The 22,153-nt window shown below is 49.8% G+C and overlaps 2 protein-coding genes and 1 long non-coding RNA gene across 3 annotated transcripts; 2 read left to right on the plus strand and 1 right to left on the minus strand.

Annotated features, from left to right (window-relative positions):
• Positions 1-5,626: 5,626 nt before the first annotated feature.
• On the plus strand, positions 5,627-8,717 carry LOC109751501 (uncharacterized). Its single transcript, XM_020310385.4, has 6 exons — positions 5,627-6,056; positions 6,149-6,298; positions 6,379-6,637; positions 6,740-6,958; positions 7,876-8,018; positions 8,226-8,717. Exons 1-6 carry the CDS (start codon positions 5,802-5,804, stop codon positions 8,523-8,525), a joined length of 1,326 nt encoding a protein of 441 aa, XP_020165974.1. The 5' UTR covers positions 5,627-5,801; the 3' UTR covers positions 8,526-8,717.
• A 1,538-nt stretch (positions 8,718-10,255) lies between these two features.
• Positions 10,256-11,273, minus strand: LOC109751502 (uncharacterized). The gene has a single exon (XM_020310386.4). The coding sequence runs from the start codon at positions 11,014-11,016 to the stop codon at positions 10,633-10,635; it is 384 nt and encodes a 127-aa protein (XP_020165975.1). The 5' UTR covers positions 11,017-11,273; the 3' UTR covers positions 10,256-10,632.
• Positions 11,274-14,446: 3,173 nt separating this feature from the next.
• Positions 14,447-16,127, plus strand: LOC109751504 (uncharacterized). The gene is made up of 3 exons (XR_002230122.4): positions 14,447-14,595; positions 14,694-15,344; positions 15,423-16,127. It is a non-coding gene; the product is annotated as an uncharacterized lncRNA (long non-coding RNA).
• The last annotated feature ends 6,026 nt before the right edge of the window (positions 16,128-22,153 follow it).

Below are 22,153 nucleotides of genomic sequence, written 5' to 3' on the forward strand. Positions count from 1 at the left end.
AACAACTGTTCTTACCTACGCATCAAAACCACAACGATAGTTCGTCGAGTTAGTGCTGTTTTAACCTTCTCAAGGACCGGGCGTAGCCACACTCGGTTCAACTAAAGTTGGAGAAACTGGCACCCGCCAGCCACCTGTGTGCAAAGCACGTTGGTAGAACCAGTCTCGCGTAAGCGTACGCGTAATGTCAGGCCGGGCCGCTTCATCCAACAATACCGCCGAACCAAAGTGTGACATGCTGGTAAACAGTATGACTTGTATGGCCCACAACTCACCTGTGTTCTACTCGTGCATATAACATCAACGCATAAAACCAGGCTCGGATGCCACTGTTGCGGAACGTAGTAATTTCAAAAAAATTCCTACGCACACGCAAGATCATGGTGATGCATAGCAACGAGAGGGGAGAGTGTGTCCACGTACCCTCGTAGACCGAAAGCGGAAGCGTTAGCACAACGCGGTTGATGTAGTCGTACGTCTTCACGATCCGACCGATCAAGTACCGAACGCACGGCACCTCCGAGTTCTGCACACGTTCAACTCGATGATGTCCCTTGAACTCCGATCCAGCCGAGCTTTGAGGGAGAGTTCCATCAGCACGACGGCATGGTGACGACGATGATGTTCTACCGACGCAGGGCTTCGCCTAAGCACCGGTATGATATTATCGAGGTGGACTATGGTGGAGAGGGGCACCGCACACGGCTAAAAGATTCAAGAGATCAATTGTTGTGTCTATGGGGTGCCCCTCTCCTCCGTATATAAAGGGGGAGGAGAGGGCCGGCCAAGGGGAGGAGGCGCGCCCAAGGGGGGAGTCCTAGGGAGTAGGACTCCTCCTTTTCCTATTTGGAGAGGGAGAGGGAAGGAAGAGGAAGGAGGGAGGAAGGAAAGGGGGGGCGCCCCCCCTCCCAATTCGGATTGGGCTTGGGGGGGCCCTCCCTTGCTCCTTTCCCCTCCTTTCCACTAAAGCCCATTAAGGCCCATATACCTCCCGGGGGTTCCGATAACCTCCCGGTGCTCCGGTATTATCCCGATCTCACCCGGAACCATTCCGGTATCCAAATATAGTTGTCCAATATATCGATCTTTACGTCTCGACCATTTCGAGACTCCTCGTCATGTCCGTGATCACATCCGAGACTCCGAACTACCTTCGGTACATCAAAACACATAAACTCATAATATAACCGTCATCAAACTTTAAGCGTGCGGACCCTACGGGTTCGAGAACTATGTAGACATGACCGAGACACGTCTCCGGTCAATAACCAATAGCGGAACTTGGATGCTCATATTGGCTCCCACATATTCTACGAAGATCTTTATCGGTCAAACCGCATAACAACATACGTTGTTCCCTTTGTCATTGGTATGTTACTTGCCCGAGATTCGATCGTCGTTATCTCAATACCTAGTTCAATCTCGTTAACGGCAAGTCTCTTTACTCGTTCCTTAATACATCATCCCAAAACTAACTCATTAGTTGCAATGCTTGCAAGGCTGAAGTGATGTGCATTACCGAGTGGGCCCAGAGATACCTCTCTGACAATCGGAGTGACAAATCCTAATCTCGAAATACGCCAACCCAACAAGTACCTTCGGAGACACCTGTAGAGCACCTTTATAATCACCTAGTTACGTTGTGATGTTTGGTAGCACACAAAGTGTTCCTCCGGTAAACGGGAGTTGCATAATCTCATAGTCATAGGAACATGTATAAGTCATGAAGAAAGCAATAGCAACATACTAAACGATCAAGTGCTAAGCTAACGGAATGGGTCAAGTCAATCACATCATTCTCCTAAAGATGTGATCCCGTTAATCAAATGACAACTCTTTGTCTATGGCTAGGAAACATAACCATCTTTGATTAACGAGCTAGTCAAGTAGAGGCATACTGGTGACACTCTGTTTGTCTATGTATTCACACATGTATCATGTTTCCAGTTAATAAAATTCTAGCATGAATAATAAACATTTATCATGATATAAGGAAATAAATAATAACTTTATTATTGCCTCTAGGGCATATTTCCTTCAGCTCAGCACCTCGGTCATGGGCTGATTGTTTGCGGATTTTATTTGCTGTCAATATGTATAACCAGTAGCCCTCAAGGTGTGTGTCGGACTAAAACCCGAGATGCACATGAAGGAAAACATGAAAACCGTTGTTCCTAGTAGCCCCTGAGACTCAGGTCGATTCGCGAAATCGGCCTGAGGATCAACTCCTAGCTCGGCAGCATACGTAGAAATAGAAACGCAGTGTAATATATTAGAAATAATGATCGGCGGACAAGCCCCTAAGGGAGGGTTGTGAGAAGTCGTCGTGATATATTAGCTTGATGCCGGATATGTCCCAGATGGTACTTATTGTTGTCCGAATAAGCGCTTTCCCATAGTTCGGTCATGCCGAAAACTGAGCACTTTGAATTCTCTGCATTGAATAAGCAATGCAGTAGCCCCCGAGACACTGGTCGGGTGGCAACACCAGATCAGGGGATCGATGTGCCCCTTTTATAAATAATGAGCACGAAGCCCAGTAGCCCCCGAGCCTTAATGTGGGCACGGGTGGCCGAATTAAGGATCGAAATCCAGAGTAAAGTCACAAATTTTTGTAATGATTCTATGTATCCAAGTACTTCACTTCATTAATGCTCGGATCCGCATTGTACAAAACTTTGTTGACCGACCATCGGCTTCAACCTCCTCGGCCAGTAGTCGGGGAGTGTTTGTCCCACTTTATAAAGCCTTTATGAGGGCAAAAATTTACGACAAACAAGGCAATCCGGCCATACAGTTTTATAAACAAAGGTACACGGAGAGATATGTTATATTACGTTTTAATGTAAGAAACATCTTCCAAAGAAAATAGTCTCGCTATCGGTTTCTTTCTTTGGGTTGTCATGCTGATCATGATCATGCAACCTCACCTCCAATCAATGTGGGAGGAAAATTAGGAGGATTTAGTTAGGGGAAAAGTTCCCGAACTCTGTTGTCCACAAAAGGAACCGAAATTTTCACTTCCATCGTTGCCGACCAATTATATCCTTTAAGATGGCTAGCTTTCGGCTTCACCCAGTCTGAGGTACTAACCCGGATGACCCGGTAGTAACAATCACAGAGGTGGTCCCTTTACCACCTAGCCGAACAATCGGGAACGTAGAGGTAAGCACAGAAGCCAGGCAACCCAGCATGGCCAAAATCATAAGTCAAATTGATGCATTTTTATGGCTTTATAACAATGATTATGGAAGGCAGCGCTTGTATACTGAATACAAATGCGGATGATATGTTTATTTTGACTCCATTGCGACCGTTTATCAGTTGAAAGTGGCCCATCGTCGGCTTCTACCCCTTTGTAGATACTACGCAGGGTGTTTCCGCAATAACAAGACAACCCTTAGCCGACGTCTCAGTGCCCTGAGGCGGTTGTGTTAGCGGAAACGAGGCAATCAGATATGCGGGCTTTATAACTTTCACTTAGTCATAGGAGCTTAAAGTTGGGAGGCCAGCTACTAGCCCCTGGTTAGTGTTCGGCGACAGCCGAGGTCAAGCCGTAAACACTTCGGCCAATGTTATGAACGGCCCGTCATTTAACACAGTCATCGGATTGCTGACCAGTTTACGCTTATTATGACAGTCAGTTTTCGGCTTTCTCCACTGAGGTGCTTAACCATGCGAGCTGGAAGCACAATCGCAGTGGTTCTCCCTTTGCACACCTAGCCGAACAAAGCGGAACGTAGGAGGCAAGCACAGGAGCCGGGCAACCCAACTATTGACCAAAGACACAATTCGAAACCGATGCATATATAGCAATATCCGAGAATGTTTTTGCAGAATCTCTAAAGGTGTCCGGCGTTGCACTACGAGACTTACGCTAGAAACACACAAATAGTTTAAAAGTGCCATAGGCTCAAAAATCCAAACTTATGTAAAAGCTTGACGTCCGGACTAATCCGAGATTTTGTTGCCAATCCGAAAATTGGTCTTTAAAAAAATTGCGCTTCTGTCGTGCTTTAACATGACACATCCGATCTCAAGACTTCAAGCGGGTCAGCCTACGGCTTCAAGCTCCTTATCCCGAAGGCGGAGTGCTTCTCCGAGGCCAGTTTAGCGAACTAAACTCGAGCGGCTTTAGAGAGAAGCTAGGCTATCCGGCTATTGACCATACACTCGAGTTGAAAAGGAGTGGTAGAAAAAGACTGTGCAACGACTAACAAAAAGGGCTCATACTAATTTAAGAGCCCCCAAGTGACTTGGGTATAAAAAATTTATGTATAATGATTGTATGTACCGAAGTACTTATATCATATATGTGTTCACCCGAACTTTAAACGCGTCTTAACCGACCGTCGGCTTCTCCCTCTTCGGTCAAGGGCCGAAAAGTGTTATGTACTCCACCTGTCGAGAATATCGATGGTGTTTCCGATAAACACGCAATCAGGCCATAAGGCTGTAACAGACAAAGCACGCTCAGGGAACTTATGCTATATTACTGACGAAGTGTAAGAAGTATCTTCGAAGAAAATAGTACCCCCGCCGATACCTTTCTTCGGTTGCTCATTGTTACTATGAGACTTGTGCAATAGATTTTTTGTACTCATGAGTTCCGTTGTGTGCCGACCATGATTGAAAACAATAAGAGCACTAGCTTTTGGCTTCACCCAGTCTGAGGTCCGAGCTCGGATGACCCGATCGTGACAATCGCAGAGGTGCTCTCTTTACTCCCTAGCCGAATAATCGGGAACGTAGGAGTAAACACAGGAGCAAGGCAACCCAGCTTGCGGAACACTTAAGTCAACATGGTGCATATTCTGGCGTAATACACGAACAAGGAACGAAGCCATACAAATATAATCATATGCAAGAGGAAAGGCTTCATAAAGGAAGCTCCCAAGCAAACGGGGTATTTGAATTTGTGTGTCACAAAGAAAGATTTGATAAGGAAGTTTTTCACAAACAACTTTTTGCCAAAAAAGTCTAATGCTTGGTCAAACCGAACAAAATTTAAGACAGAGACATGTAGACAATAGAAGAGAGTCAAGAACAGAGATAAAAAAAGGAAAGCACGTGCACTCAGGGCCGTCGCGAAAAAAGGCCAGCCCATGAGGCCCGTGAACAAGACCAAGTGGACGTTGACTGTGGAGCAGTGCCATATCGCCATGGATGTAGTGTGTATGCGACATGTAATGCAATTAGCCATCGGTTTGATGTAAAATAAATCCATTACTTGTTATCTCTACTACTCCCTCCGTTCCAAATTTGAATTCCTTCTCCCCCTTCCCCAAGGTCGCTCTCTTGATTTGAACCTCAGCGTGACGCCAGGAACTCTTTCTTCCTTGTATATGAAATGAATCCCGTGTGGTAGATCGAGTGAGGGTGTAACACACCGTCGCGTGCTTGCGGGCTGGCTGGCCGCAACCGCGTGTGTGCTCCGTTGCGTGCTGGTTGGCCACAAAAGCGGCGTACGTGCGGCTCTGTGCATGGAGAAGAGAATTCACCACATTTCGGATCGCCGGTATCAGCAATCTCGGGGTTCATGTGCCGAAACTTTTTTTTAGAAAAGAAGGATCATCCCCGGCGTCTGCATTAGAGTGATGCATGCGGCTCCTAGACGCGGTTTGCATATCCTAGAACCATCTGCAAACCCACATTCTTCCAAAGCTTCCCACTCAACGGCTGGCGCGTCTCCACGCGTCTCCCAATCCAACCATCAGCCCGAACCCAGGTGCACCACACCTCGGAGCCCCCTTCGAACTTCCCCAGCCGCGAGCTCCCTCCGACCGAGCTCGCCCAAACGAATGGCAGCCACATCCGTCGCCTCCGCCCCGCGCCCGCTCCGCGCGACGCCGCGCCGGCATCCCTGCGCGCCCTGCCGCCACCACTACGCCGCGCCGCCCCACGCCCTCCGCAGGCCGCGCCTCGCCGTCTCGGCCTCCTCCGCCGAAGAAACCAGCAGCGCCTCCTCCTCGTCGTCGTCCCGGTTCTACTTCAACTTCACCGGCTTCCCCTTCCCGCTCGGCCCCTTCCTCAACCGCCGCACCACCCGCACCGAGGTAGAAGACAACCGCACCTCAGCCTGCTCATCTCCCAACTCTTCGCCACACTTCGCTTGCTCTCCGAAGTCTGAACTCCTCTCCGAATGCAGGCGGTGAAGGGCAGCGTATGGCTGTTCGAGCAGGAGCAGGCGCTGGGCTTCAGCAGCGTCTCCACCAACACGCGCATGACCGTCGTCAAGCTCCGCTCCGGCGGGCTGTGGGTGCACGCCCCCATCGCCCCCACCAAGGAATGCATCCAGGTACGCTTCAGTTTCAGCAAAGGAAGCAACAGTTCGCGCGGCTCCTGTTCGACACTAATCCGGTGCCGTGCCATGCGCAGCTGATCAAGGAGCTGGGCGCGCCGGTGGAGCACATCGTGCTGCCGACCTTCGCGTACGAGCACAAGGTCTTCCTCGGGCCCTTCTCCAGGAAGTTCCCCAGGGCGCAGGTGTGGGTGGCGCCGCGCCAGTGGAGCTGGCCCGTCAACCTGCCGCTCGAGTTCTTCGGGGTCTTCCGCTCCAAGCCCCTCGAGGACGAGGACGACGCCACGCCCTGGGCCGCCGAGATCGAGCAGAAGGTGCTCAGCTCGCCGGAAGTTGGTACTCCCAGTTCCTCACCGCGCATTCTCATCTCTGAACACCATCGTGAACGCATTGATGCATACTTACATGATAATTCCCGTGTAAATTGGGTGCTTTCAGGGATTGGGCCGTATGTGGAGGTGGCGTTCTACCATAAGCCTTCCAGGACATTGCTGGTGACGGATGCTGTGATCTTTGTTCCTCGGCAGCCGCCCGATTGCATCAGCAAAGAGTCCTTGTTGGCAGCTGCCAAGAACGGCTTGGCAGTGAAGATATTGAGCAAAGGGAGGGAGGTTCCTGATGATCCCGTTGAGGACAACAAGCTGACCCGGCAGACTGGTAAATACAGTTTGATGCCATTTCTGAACTAATTTTGTGACGTAAACTGAAACAAGAATTAGCTGGAAGCAGTGAGATCTGAACTTCATGTTAGAATTGAGGTAGTGTAGTAGTAACACCTTAGCAAGATTGTTTCCCATCTATATATGCTCATCCAGAGAAGTGTTTTCAGAAATCTGTCCCCGTTCACTTTTTTCAGTTAGTTTTTCCACATTTTGAAAGGAGCACCATTCAGCAGTCTAATAGTGGAAGTGCTTCCATTCTATACTAATTATTATCACAATTGCGCAAGGTAGAATGTAGTGTAGTAGAACACTAGATTAATTTCCATCTAGGCATCTAGGTATGTATTGCTCGGAAAAAATGTTAGTGCAGAAACTTGTCCCTATTAACTTATTAACTTTTGTTAGCCTTTTTTCGAATTTAAAAAGCAGCAACATTAAGTAGGAAGGTCATCTTGCCAGTATCGGTCTATTGTTCCTGTTCCTGTTGCTTAAGCTTTGTGTATCTGAATGTTGTTTACATGACAATCTTTGTCCTCAGTGATTCCATGTCCTAGAAGAAAGTAGTAGAGTACGCCGCTTGTGGCTGGGTTTTCTCATTTTTCTACTATCTTGTCACTGAATTCTTGATATGTATATCATCAATCCTGATCATGTCTATTGTTTCAAGATTGTCAATGATTAAACCTGTTAGCTTTCTTTCCCCAGAAGAAGAAAACTGTCAACTTTCAGTTTGAAGCTTAAACGTGATGGATAGAAGCAACATTATAATTGCTAGTTGCATAGGAGAAATCATATACTGATGTACCAACAATCTTGTATTGCATATTTGCATCAACAACATCGACAGAATTATAGTAACCTCTTTTAATTTTTGCGAATAGCATCATCATAACCTCATCTATGATATAACAGGGTGGGAGAGGATGGTACTTCAAATACTGTTTCTCGGCCCCTCAAATCTTCTGGAGCCGAATGCGAGCTTCGCTCAAATGTCTCAGAAACTGATCGTCTCACCAATCGTGAAGACGCTCGTTTTCAGCAAGGTTCCAGAGAAGGTACGTTTTGTCCATTCTGGCTTCTGGGAAGTTCGAAAGCGGACATAGATAGGAAGTACTCCGTCAGTAAAGAAATATAAGAGTGTTTAGATCACTAAAGTAGTAATCTAAATGGTTTTATATTTATTTACAGAAGGAGTACTACACTAAATGGTTACACTTCTGTCATTCTTACGTTTGTGCTAACATCATCTTCTTCTTGTGCAGGTGAGGGACTGGGTGGACAGGATCGCGGCGGACTGGCCGTTCCGGCGGATCATCCCGGCGCACTTTGCTGCCCCGATCAACGCGAGCCGGTCTGACTTCCTGGCCGCCTTCGCCTTCCTCGACGAGTTCCTCCCGGACCGCCCCGCCGGGTCGCCCGGCCTCTCCCTCATTTTCGCGTCGCTCATGGGCAAGGCGGCCAGCTACTTCCCGCCGGACGACATGAAGACCCTCTCGTCGCTGGACGACTTCCTGGTCTCCGTCGGCGCCGTCAAGAAGACCGTCTCCGGAAGGAAGCGATGATGCATACCGCAGAGACCGCTGCGCTGTCCATAGTTTTGTCAAGAAAAACGTCACTGGTTTCACTGGTTGCTGCTGTAAACGATCTATGCACATTGTTGCAGAATGCGTGTATAGAGTTAGTTACTGTACCTAGTAGATTATATAGTACGATGAAATGGTTACATATTTCAATAGAAAATTTGTGATCCGAAAGCTAGAATCGGCCAGGATAAAGTGAAGCATTTTGCCGTTGTGTACATCTTGCTGCAGTTTGCAGTGCACATTTCGTTGGCCGGCCCCCGGACGGAGGGCACGGACGTGTGAATTTGTTGAGACGGCACAAGATTGGGATGATATGCACGGTGGATTGGGAGTTAATTCCACGGCCCGACCGATCCAGTTTCCGCTGAGTAAATGCACGGGGGCTGCCTCCATGAGCCGGCGGGCACACGGGGAGTGAAGGAAGTACGGGAGCTGCACTGCACCATCTTCACGCGGCAGACAGTTGCCTCATTAACCTGCACGTACGTACATCGCTCGTTGAGTACCACATCATGTGTACCGCAGTCAGCTTTGCTGTACCACGCTGCAGTACATCAGTTTTTTTTTTTTGAGAACTTGCAGTACATCAGTTGTTGTAAGACGTACGCGTACATCATTTTGTGGTTCATGGTTAAGTGGGCTGGTACCCCGGTTTTCACTTTTGTTGATGGGCTCAACCTCAACGTTTAGCTTTCGAGCTTTTAATAAACAGTTTGTCTAATTCACATCTAAATGTTTTTTAAGGATGTCATATCTAAACTCCCACAAATATATAATGCAACAATAAGAAATAAAAAAACTAGGACAAAAAAATAGACTACAAATAGAGTTGACATCAGGTTAGATGTGTCCTAGACACACCCTTTAATAAACATGAATTATTTGGCTATCTATATGCGTCGTTGACGCAGGAGGTCGCGGGTGATAAATGTTCCATTTAAGGAAAAGACGGAGCCTTGGCACCGAAGACACCGCGTACGGGTAAATGCGACGGCAACGCGACGGAGAAATGTTGACCTCTCTCTAATGTTGCACTATGCCTGTAAACAGATGTGAAAACGTTACACTTTCTGCACGCTGAAAACGGTAGCGGTGTAGCACCACTACACGTGGGCACAGTAGTTACAGTAGTACTCGCGACTTGTCCTACTCACAAAGTCAGAGGCCTCACTGCGTGTCCGTATCCCTGTCAGGCCCAGACCAGGTAGTTAAGTTGGTTACCACGGCCACAAGTCAGAATGAAGTCATCATCACAAGTAAAAAGATTTACCAGTGAATTACTACCGCACTTCCACTGTGACTTCGCAATGCAGATCGAAATCAACCACGAGCTAGCGAAATGAATGCCACACAACACAAGGGCGAGACGGACACACGCAGACAGACGGTGGTGCGCCATTAAATCTCCTCCAACCTTGCCTCGCCGTCACAGGGAGGCGCAGAGCACATTAAACCCCAGCGGCGCGGCGCGGCCGCCGACCGCCGACGCCGTCCGCGGCCGTGGCAGCGAGAGCGCGCACCACAGACGCTGGCACGCATGGCCTCGTCTTCTGGTGGTCAGATACAGGGCACGCCAAGCCTGACCTCATTTTCTGTTTGACAACGGAACGGATACATCATACGTGTGAAAGAGAAGAAAAATAATGGCGCCGGTGTCCGCGCCGTCAGCCACAGCGAGAAATTGACAATCGAGCGGACGTCACGTCGGCGGCGGCGCAAAAACTTGCGGGTTTTTCTTCCTTTGCATTGATGGTGCGAGCCGGGTAACGGCGAAATTATGCTACTACTAGACTAGAGCAAAAATGACACGAAAGAACCAAGAATTTGGGGGGAGGAGGAGGAAGAAGAAGCACTGGCCTATACATATGCTATATCTATGTTACTGGCACGCAGAGATGTATGAGCGTCGATCGATCCTCCATTGTAAGTCCTTTCCGGCCGCGCAGTCGAGGGGTGCGCCGCCGCGGAAAGCAGGAACAAGAGAGGACGATCGATCGGTCGTCGCTGAAGAACCCAGCCGGCCGCCTGCCGGTGTCCGTCCAAGAAAGAAAGAACTGGCCCCGCCGTCGTTGCGGGCCGGCCGGCCTCAGTTGTGCAGCGGGTTGGGGCCCGTGGGGACGCGCCGCTTGGAGACGCCGTAGCGCATGTCGACCTCGTCGCGGCCCGGCGGGGGCAGCGGCACCGTGGGCGCGCCCTGGTGGTGGTGGTGGTGGCCGCCGTGGCGGTGCCGCGCGCCTCCCCTCAGGACGCGCCGCCTGATCAGGTGCAGCTCCTCGCACCACGCCGGGCGCGGGCCGGCGCGCGGGTTGCACATCCTGGCGAGGACCGCCTCGTCGGCGGCCGTCAGCTCCGCGGGGCTCGCGCTCGCGCTCCCGCGTCCCGGAGGCGGCGGCGGCGGCAGGGCGGAGCAGAGGAGGAGCAGGGACGCCAAGAAGAGGAGGCGGAGGGCGCAGGACCAAGAACGCCCCATGGCTGCGCCGGCGCACGCGGGCGCGACTGGACCGCCTGTCTTGCGTCGCTCCGGTGGTTCTTGGAGGGCGGAATGGTGGCCCGGGGAGCGCGTGCGCTGCGAGGGGCGGCCCGGCGAGAGGTGGAAGGGGGCTGTGACGGGCGGGGGAGTTGAGCCGAGAGGGACGCGGTTGGCTTTAAAGGCGGTGGCGTGAGGTGCATGAGGAGCTGGAAAACAGAGACGGGCCAAAGGCGAAGTCAAGCTACGGTACGTATCTGGGGATTTCGACCCCCCAACTGATTTAGAGCATCTCCAGCCACGTCCCCAACAGGCCTTTTTCAGGCGTTTTTGCCGCGCCGGCGTCAAAAAAACGGCCAAGTCGTCCCCCTCAGAAGCCCGTTTTTCGCCGGCTCGGGCCGAATCTGGTGCCGGCGGACCCAGGCAGAACCCGGCGCCCTGGAGGGCGCCTGGGACGCCGGCACAAGCGAAAAGGCGCGCGTGGGTCCGCCCTGTCGGCGAGTCAAGCGCCTCTTCCCGCCGTTTCTCCCCGCTTTTCCTCCAGTTCCCTTCCATTTTCTCCTTTCCTCCCGCCATTCTCTCTCCCGCTCGCCTCCCAGCCGGCCGCCATGGCACCGAAGAAGTACGTCGTCCCCCGCGCCGCGGCAACCGCGACCGCCTCCGTCGCCCAGCCAAAGCAGAGGAAGCCGAGGGCGCCGCCGTCCAAGCCGCCGGGCATGACAAACGCCAATTGGAGGGTAGAAGTACAGCGACGGGAGGCCGTCACCGCCGACCGGCGGAACAGGGCCCTCGCCAAGAAGGCCCGTGACAACGCGGCACGCGCGGCTGCGGGTGCCGCTGCCGCTTCCGCTTCCGCGGACCAGGCCGAGGCCGAGGCGGCACGCGCGGGGATGATGAATCCCCTGACAACCACGCGCCCTGGGGCCAGCAAGGTGTCGGGTCTCCGACGCCGCGGCCATGGGGATCGCCGGGCTACGCCGACGGGGACGTGCACGGTGGGTTCAACCCAAATGTTACGTTCCCCCATGGACACCCGGCCCAGCGCACGCCCTCGCCCGCCTTCACCGGCGTGCAGTACCCTCCATACAACTACTCGCCGCCCGCGTACGCGTCCTCCCCGACGCCCCCTCTTCGCCGTTGCGCACTGCCCTTCTCGCACCTCGGCGACGCCGACGAGACCGAGACCGGCATGGACGACATCATCGCGGAAGGATCGGCCGCGGCCGCCGCGTCTCCCGGGTTCACCGCGGATGAGGCGGTGGATCTCAGCGGCGGCATGGACGGCGAGCTCGGCTACGTCTACGGCGACGAGGAGCAGGAGGAAGAGGACGAGGAGGAGGACGAGGACAAGGAGGAGCCGGCGAGGAGGCGCAAGAAGAAGAAGCGGACGGCCAGGTCAGCCGAGCCGCGCATCAAGTGGGCGTCCAAGGAGGAGGAATGCCTCGCCGAGGCATGGAAAGTCGTCTGCCTCGACCCGACCACCGGCGCGAACCAGAGCATCGACACGTACTGGGCGCGCATCAAGGCCGAGTTCGACGAGCGCAAGCTCGCCGACCCCTACTTCAAAGGCGTCTACATGCAGCGCGGGTCGAAGGCAATGGCGAACCATTGGGGGCGCATCCAGGGGCGTGCAACAAATGGCATGGTGTCATCGAGGAGGTGGCCGCTCGCCCAGAGAGCGGCGCCAGCATTGAGGATCAGGTATGCCACGCCGGTCTCCCGTCTCTCTTCGCCATGTGCGCCCGCCAACTGTTTGTTCGTCCCCGCGCAGTTGCTGCGCATGTTCGGCCTGTATAGGCAGAGCAACAACGACGCCGAGTTCAAGTACCTCCACGTTTACAAGCGCATTGACAAGTGCGACAAGTGGGCAGAAGTGTGGCGCACCCTCGAGAAGGCCAAGGAGACATACAAGCCGGACGCGACGGCTCCGGGCGCGTCAGAAGGGCGGCCGGACCGCAACAAAGGTGCCAAGAAGGGGAAACACGCCGACGCGGCCACCGCTCGCGTGCAGGAATCCATCCAGCACTACCTCGCCGAAGCACAGGCCCGGGCCGTCCTTCGTGAACAGAAGACCGAGGCGCGGTGGTCGGCGTTGAAGTCGACAAGCGCCGTCAAGCTCGACCTACTCCGGACCAACGTCGCCGCGAAGAAGAGGAACACCGACCTGGCTTTCCTGCTGGGCGGGGCGGACATGCTCCAGAGCACCGACGAGGCGGTCAAGGCGTGGTACAGGGCGCATGTCGGCGTCATCCTGGACCAGCTTCCCTCGACGACGCCGCCCATGCCCACGACGACGCCGCCCACGCCCACGCGCACGCCAACGCCACCAACAAGCTCGACCGATGATGCCGCCGAGACTGCCCGCAGCACAGAAGCCACGCCGCCAAGCACAGAGACCCCGTCAAGCCCGCGCACGCCGACTCCGCCGACGCCGGAGGCCGACCTCGCCGTCTGATGCGCGTTTCTGTTCTGATTTTTGTACACCAAACTTTTCATCGATCGCCGATCACCGCTTGATCGCCGGATTGTGGCGTTTATTTTTGGGCGCGGGAATGAACTACGTTTGAATTTGCCAAGGCTGGGGGGCGCCTGGGGCCGTGGCTGGGAGCTAGGCCGCCCCCAGGGGCCGAACTAGCGCCGGCTCGCCCCCAGGGCGCAGTTTTTCGGCGCCCTGGGGGGCCAAACGGCTGGAGATGCTCTTAGAGGCAAGCAAGTTATGCAAAAGGACGACCCTCTCGCTCGAAAAACAAAGATAAAAGTCCAGTTTTCGTCCCTCAACTCTTCGGTCTGGTCACTTTTTTTTCGAATATGCTAGGTGCGTATCATTCCATTGGTAGGAAGAGTTTAGAAAGTACAAGGTTGCAAGTCGTGGACTACGTTACACATAGGGAGGGGGCATAGTCACGACCGCTGGTTTGAGCAGAAGAAAGAGGGGGTGCTCAGCCCTAGTTTAACATAGCCTAGGTTGGTTGCGGGGATGATCGTGCTAAGTCCGTTGGCGCCTGCCCTAGCCCAGATTTGGGCCTCATCGCGGATGGCTTGGGCGAGCCAGCTGGTAGATGGCTGTGAACCGTCGAAGATGATGGAGTTTCGATGTTTCTATAAGGACCATGCAACAAGGGAGATGGGGGAGCCCAAGGCCTCATCTCTAAAACCGGACAGGTTGCACCACAAACTCTCCAAACCGGTCATTTTTCGTCCCTCCGCAGAGCCGACGCGGTTTCGCTGCTGACTCAGCCCGGGTTTGACCGGTCGTTGCCCACGTGGCGCATCTCTCTCTCTCTCTCTCTCTCTCTCTCTCTCTGGTATGCTAAAGGACACGAGTCGGTTTGACCGACCATTCGATCCCCTTCTTCGACCCGTGCTGGAACCCTATCTAGCTTTGGTGGCAGTTGTGGTAATGTAGGCGGCGGCGGCAGTCGGCGGCAGCGCAGCGGCGGCGGCAGTCGGCGGCAGCGCAGCGCCGCGGCGGTCAACCGTGGACGGCGGCAGCGGCGCACCAAGATCTGCTTTCTCTTGCTGCCACGGAGCGCCGGCTAGAGCAGAGTGGCGGCTGCAGACGATGAGAAGCTCCAAATCAAGGTCAGTCAGTGGTAAAATAGATCGATTTGTGGTCGGTTAGTTCTAGTAGATGGCTAGTTTGTAGATTAGTAGGTTAATTTGCGATCTGCTTAATGTAGGGATGTGAGATGGATCCTCTGGACTTTTTGCCTATAAGATTTCATTTCGGCGGTCACTTTGTGAACGATGGGCAGTATGTACACTATGTTGATGGTGTTGTCGGAATGTCGCATTTGGACCGAGACAAAATGTCATTGCCGGAGATAATTGGTAGGAAGCTCATTGCAAGGAAGTGTAGTTCCACTGGCTAAATCATGGGAGGAAAGAACTGCAAGATGGGATTGGTTTGTTGCATGATGATGTGTCATGTTTGAGCATGGTTTCTGCAATTGAAGAGGGAGGAGTAACTAAAATATATGTAGAGAACATTGCTAAATATCATATATTGGCAAGTGTTATGCCATCATATGAAGAAGAGGGGGGAAATCAGGAGGGGCAAATTGTCCCGTGGATAAAGTAACGATAGAAGTGATACAAGTATCCGCGCCGACAGCCGAAGATGATACAGATGAAGAAGACAGTGACTATATTCTTGGATATGAGAATCTTTGGAAGAAGGAAATGAGATAATCAAGAAATATGTAGAGTATAAGAAGAAGATGAAGCAATGCGAGTTACAATGATTCTTGGGACTAGTTTTTCTCATTACTCTTCAAGATGTCAATGTATATGATGGTGAAGGCTAGGTAATAATTTCATACCAACACAAAGTAAGTTATATGTTGTCTTTCATTTACACATGAATATATGATGTATATGATGCAATGTCTAACACAATTTGTGTGCAGGGTATCATCACAGGTGTACATAATTGGGCCCCTCTTGCAGGACAAAGAAATTGTGCAAGACATGTGTATGCCAATTGGAGAAGAGAATTCAGAGTGAAAGAGTGGCAAAAACTTTCTGGAATTGTGAAAAGGTCTCTTTTGTAAGCCTTTTCAACTTGGCAAGGGCAAAGTTAGCAAGAAACTATCAAAGGTGCAAGGGCAATAACCAGGTTAGTTCCCAATGCTACAGGCACATACAGAGGGACAAAGAGACCACCACCCATGTCCAAGCCTTCTCAACAGAGCACCAATGTTGCAGGCACATCCAGAGGCACAAAGAGACCACTACCCATGTCCAGCCTCCTAAGCCTAATGTCCAAGGGAAAGACAAGAGTATTCAGAAGAACGCGTCCTCCTCAAAGGCTGCAATGAAAGGTGTCGCCGCCTCACTGTCAATGTGAAATCTGGAAGTGCTAATTGATAGTTCAAGGCACTTGGAAGGGAGGCAAAAAGGCCAAGGAAAGTACCCACAAGACTGCTGGACTGAGTGTTGTGCTACTATGTCCGATGTGATGCCTCTGCTAAGACCTATCTATAGTTTGTTTGTGTGGAACTATGTGTGCTGTTATTGAAGGAAATATGCCCTAGAGGCAATAATAAAGTTGTTATTTATATTTCCTTATATCATGATAAATGTTTATTATTCATGCTAGAATTGTATTAACCGGAAACTTAGTACATGTGTGAATACATAGACAAACAGAGTGTCACTAGTATGCCTCTACTTGACTAGCTCGTTCAATCAAAGATGGTTAAGTTTCCAAGCCATAGACAAGAGTTGTCATTTGATTAACGGGATCACATCATTAGAGAATGATGTGATTGACTTGACCCATTCCGTTAGCCTAGCACTTGATCGTTTAGTTTATTTGCTATTGCTTTCTTCATGACTTATACATGTACCTATGACTATGAGATTATGCAAACTCCCGAATACCAGAGGAACACTTAGTGTGCTACCAAACGTCACAACATAACTGGGTGATTATAAGGCTGCTCTACAGGTGTCTTCGATGGTGTTTGTTGAGTTGGCATAGATCGAGATTAGGATTTGTCACTCCGATTGTCAGAGAGGTATCTCTGGGCCCTCTCGGTAATGCACATCACTATAAGCCTTGAAAGCAATGTGACTAATGAGTTAGTTGCGAGATGATGCATTACGGAACGAGTAAAGAGACTTGCCAGTAACGAGATTGAACTAGGTATTGAGATACTGACGATCGAATCTCGGGCAAGTAACATACCGATGACAAATGGAACAACGTATGTTGTTATGCGGTTTGACCAATAAAGATATTCGTAGAATATGTGGGAGCCAATATGAACATCCAGGTTCTGCTATTGGTTATTGACCGGAAACGTGTCTCGGTCATGTCTACATAGTTCTCGAACCCGTAGGGTCCGCACGCTTAACGTTCGGTGACGATCGGTATTATGAGTTTATGTGTTTTGATGTACCGAAGGTAGTTCGGAGTCCCGAATATGATCACGGACATGACGAGGAGTCTCGAAATGGTCGAGACATAAAGATCGATATATTGGATGACTATGTTTGGACATCGGAATGGTTCCGGGTGAGTTCGGGCATTTACCGGAGTACCAGGAGGTTACCGGAACCCCCCGGGAAGTATATGGGCCTTATTGGGCCATAGTGGGAGAGAGGAGAAGGGAGCCTAGGAGGGGGCGCCCCTCCCCCCAAGCCCAATCCGAATTGGGTGGGGGGCCGGCCCCCCTTTCCTTCCTCATTCCTCCCCCTTCCTTCCTCTCCTAGTCCAACTAGGGAAGGGGGATCCTACTCCCGGTGGGAGTAGGACTCCTCGAGGGCGCGCCATAGAGGGCCGGCCCTCCCCCTCCTCCACTCTTTTATATACGGGGGAAGGGGGCACCCCATTGACACACAAGTTGACATTGTCTTAGCCGTGTGCGGTGCCCCCCTCCACCATAATCCACCTCGGTCATACCGTTGTAGTGCTTAGGCGAAGCCCTGCGCCGGTAACTTCATCATCATCGTCAACATGCCGTCGTGCGGACGAAGCTCTCCCTCGACACTCAACTGGATCGAGAGTTTATGGGACGTCACCGAGCTGAACGTGTGCAGATCGCGGAGGTGCCGTACTTTCGGTACTAGGATCGGTCGGATCGTGAAGACGTACGACTACATCAACCGCGTTGTCATAACGCTTCCGCTTTCGGTCTACGAGGGTACGTAGAGAACACTCTCCCCTCTCGTTGCTATGCATCACCTAGATGGATCTTGCATGTGCGTAGGATTTTTTTTGAAATTACTGCGTTCCCCAACAGTGGCATCCGAGCCAGGTCTATGCGTAGATGTTATATGCACGAGTAGAACACAAAGAGTTGTGGGCAATAATAGTCATACTGCTTACTGATACGTCTCCGTCGTATCTACTTTTCCAAACACTTTTGCCCTTGTTTTGGACTCTAACTTGCATGATTTGAATGGAACTAACCCGGACTGACGTTGTTTTCAGGAGAATAGCCATGGTGTTATTTTTGTGCAGAAATAAAAGTTCTCGGAATGACCTGAAACTTCACGGGGATTAGTTTTGGAATTAATAAAAAAGACTGGCGAGAGAATCAAGGCAAGGGGGCCCACACCCTGTCCACGAGGGTGGGGGCGCGCCTACCCCCCTAGGTGCGCCTCCCTACCTCGTGGGCCTCCTGGTGCTCCACCGACCTCAACTCCAACTCCCGGGAGAAAAAAATCAAAGAGAAGGATTCATCGCGTTTTACGACACGGAGCCGCCGCCAAGCCCTAAACTCTATCGGGAGGGCTGATCTAGAGTCCGTTCGGGGCTCTAGAGAGGGGAATCAATCGCCATCGTCATCATCAACCTTCCTCCATCACCAATTTCATGATGCTCACCGCCGTGCGTGAGTAATTCCATCGTAGGCTTGCTGGACGGTGATGGGTTGGATGAGATTTATCATGTAATCGAGTTAGTTTTGTTAGGGTTTGATCCCTAGTATCCATTACTTTCTGTACCCTCTAACTAGAGATGAATGAAGTTAGAAAGCACAACTCTCTGTACCCTCCCTTTACTTTCTGTTATTTAGATTAAATAAAGCAAAAATAGTATTTTCTGTCAGTTTTCTGAATTATCCGTGCAATAAAAAATACCCCGAAAATAAAAGTTCTCCAAATGCCCTGGAATTGAAATATGATTTTTTCTAGAATATTTGAGAATATTTGGCACTGAGAACACATCAGGGGGAGCAAGCACCTGGCCACGAGGGTCCAGGGCGCGCCCACACCCCCTGGGCGCGCCCCCTGCCTCATGGGCCCCTGGTGCCCCCCCCCACTTATTCCTGCACCCACACACTCCTTCCTCCCAAAAAAATCACCAGCCAGCTCAAGCACGAGTTCTAGCTCATCTTGCTGCCATTTTCGATCTCCTTGCTCAAAGCTCCACTCACAAAACTGCTTTGGGGGATTGTTCTTCGATATGTGACTCCTCCAATGGTCCAATTAGTTTTTGTTCTAGTGCTTTATGCATTGCAAAAAAATTATGCTTAGGTGACCCTGTTCTTGAACTTGCATGTCAAATTTATTTGGTCCCAAGTAGTTCTAATGCATGATATAGTCTCTAGGCACTTGTGAGAGTAGTTGCTATCAATTTTGATGAGTTTGGTTCACTTCTTATTTGAAGTTACTAAAATTTCAGAACTTTTTCAGAGGAAGAAACATGTTTAGGAAAATGTACCAAGGTGGTTCTTCAAGGAAGCAAGGACCCAGGCTCGCAATACGTGAGCCGGACCATGAACCACCAAGGGAAGCTCAAGTGCGGCCTTGTGAATGGCCGTCAGAAAACTTCATGGTTCGAGCAGGAATTAAGGAGGAATTTGACGCATATGTGCGTAACGCTGACTTGGAGGGCTTCTTGTGAGATAAGTGCCTCCAGTACTACTACCTTACTGATTCCTTTGTGAGAAGATTTAAATTTACATCATCACGCAACTCTCACATGGTCCTATTTGATCTTTATGATAAATCTTATACCATGGACCTAGAGGATTTTAATACTGCTTGTAAACTCCCGCAATGGGGTAGTGCTAGTGAACCTCGCAAATCTGAGTTTAGAGATTTTCTTGCTAGTATCACTGTGGGGGAATCTAGAGAAATAACACAAGCTACCATAGGTAGCATCCATTTTCCTGCTATACATTATTTTGCTCTCTTTATAGGTAGATGCATAAACGGTAAGGATGAGTCATGCCACATGTGTGTTCCTGATCTTAGTGTTCTCAAGAGTGCTGTATTAGGAGATAAACAATATAACTTGGGAGCCATTGTTGCGCGTAGGTTGCATAATAACGGTATAAGTGGAGATTTGTTTGTGGAATTTATGCAACCCGTTTAGCTAATTATCTTGAGGTACCCATTCATGATTATGATATGGAATTGCCTCCTGCTTATCTAGATTTTAATGCTATGGTTCGCCATCAGTTTATTGAGAGGAATGAACAGCCTCTCCAGTACCGGCTAATCTTTGACAGACGTCGCGCTGTCCATATTGCTCTCCCTGCTCCTACTTTCTTTGACTTTTAGGCAAAAGGGGGATATGTTATAACCAGGGAGGAGGCGAACGAGTACGAGAGGAGGACGGAGGCAGCTTGCCTCCAAGCTGCAGCTCGTGAGGCAGTAGCTGCTGCATCTCAGTACGACCCCAACTACAACTTTGATCCATGGGCATAGACCAACTTAGGCCAAAAGCCTAAGCTTGGGGGAGTACGTATTTCTCACCGACATTACATTCATGTTCACACACTCATTCTAGTTGTCGGTGCTCATAATTTTTCATTGTACTATCCATGCTAGTTTATTTTCCTTTTCTCGCTTTCTTCTTGTGTTTGAATAACCTTAAGAAAACAAAAAAAGTTGTAGCTTTTAGCTAGTTTACTCTTCATGCTTGTAGTAGTAGTAATTAAAAAGAAAACCCAAAAAGATTTCTCATTCTTCTTTTGCTTGTTGGGAGCTCTCCCGTGTAAATAGTTTTATTTCTTTTCTTTTCTTCGGGGGTCGAGAGGAGAAGACCATGATGAAAATGTTGAAGTGGCTCTTATATGCATTATTGTTGATTTAACCAAGAGCCCATATTACCTTGTCTTCTCCTTTCTATTAAATGCTTGCAGATTCCAGCTTAGTCCAATGCACGTGCACTATTATTATTTTCCACACCGTTCGGTCGTGCGAGTGAAAGGCAATGATGACGATATATGATGAACTGATTGAGATAAGAGAAGCTGGTATGAACTCGACCTCTCTTGTTTTTGTAAATATGATTAGTTCATCATTCCTGATTCATCCTATTATGAATAAACATGTTGGCAATGACAATTAGAGATTATAGTTACTTATGTCATGCTTAATTAGCTAGGAGCTTATAATGGTTTACCTTGCGTGCCAACATGCTATTAAAATGGTTGTGATGTGGTATGATAGGGTGGTATCCTCCTTTGAATGATTCGAGTGGCTTGACTTGGCACATGTTCACACATGTAGTTGAAACAAAATCAACATAGCCTCCACGATATTTATGTTCATGGTGGATTATATCCTACTCATGCTTGCACTCAATGTTTATTAATTTTAATGCATGTTCATGACTGTTGTCGCTCTCTAGTTGGTCGCTTCCCAGTCTTTTTCTAGCCTTCACTTGTACTAAGCGGGAATACTGCTTGTGCATCCAATTCCATAAACCCCAAAGTTATTCCATATGAGTCCACCATACCTTCCTATATGCGGTATCTACCTGCCGTTCCAAGTAAATTTGTATGTACCAAACTCTAAACCTTCAAATGAAATTCTGTTTTGTATGCTCGAATAGCTCATGTATCAACTAGGGCTGTCTGTATCTTCCATGCTAGGCGGGTTATTCTCAAGAGGAGTGGACTCCGCTCCTCACTCACGAGAAAATGGCTGGTCACCGGGATGCCCAGTCCCATGCTCAAATCAAATCAAAATAATTGCAAACAAAACTCCCCCAGGATTGTTGTTAGTTGGACTGTACCCGTTGTTTCGGACCAGCCGTGGAGTGTGCTTGTTGGTGGTGGGGGAGTATAAACTTTACCATTCTGTTTGGGAACCGCCTATAATGTGTGTAGCATGGAAGATATCGAGATCTCTTGGTTGTTATGTTGACAATGAAAGTATACCACTCAAAATATTATTTATCTCTATTTCAAAACCGAGCTCTGACACCTCTACAAATCCCCGCTTCCCTCTGCGAAGGGCCTATCTATTTACTTTTATGCAAAGCACCAGTTGGAGAGCATCGCTATCATTTGCATCCATTACTATTAATTTATATTGAGTATGACTATGACTAGATCTCTTTTACCATGAATTACAATGTCTAGTCAGTCCTTGATCTTCAGAGGTGCTCTGCATTAATGTATTGGCGGTCTCAGAAAGGGCTAGCGAAATACCATCTTGTTATATCATATTATGATTGTTTTGAGAAAGTGTTGTCATCCGAGATTTATTATTATTGCTCGCTAGTTGATTATGTCATTGATATGGGTAAACATGAGACCTAAATGTTATTGTGAATATGGTTAGTTCATAATCTTTGCTGAAAACATGAATGCTGGCTTTACATATTTACAACAACAAGAGCAAACAGAGTTTGTAAAAGTTTTTCTTTATCACTTTCAGTTTGTCAACTGAA

Source organism: Aegilops tauschii, chromosome 1, assembly GCF_002575655.3.
Source record: "Aegilops tauschii subsp. strangulata cultivar AL8/78 chromosome 1, Aet v6.0, whole genome shotgun sequence".
NCBI lineage: Eukaryota > Viridiplantae > Streptophyta > Magnoliopsida > Poales > Poaceae > Aegilops > Aegilops tauschii.

Bases quoted from the DNA above. Each gene is read 5' to 3' on its own strand.
- LOC109751501 (XM_020310385.4), top strand. From the start codon at position 5,802: ATGGCAGCCACATCCGTCGCCTCCGCCCCGCGCCCGCTCCGCGCGACG. The intron at 6,057-6,148 runs GTAGAAGACAAC...CTCCGAATGCAG, and splicing joins GCCGCACCACCCGCACCGAG to GCGGTGAAGGGCAGCGTATG. The intron at 6,959-7,875 runs GTAAATACAGTT...ATGATATAACAG, and splicing joins CAAGCTGACCCGGCAGACTG to GGTGGGAGAGGATGGTACTT.
- LOC109751502 (XM_020310386.4), bottom strand. From the start codon at position 11,016: ATGGGGCGTTCTTGGTCCTGCGCCCTCCGCCTCCTCTTCTTGGCGTCC.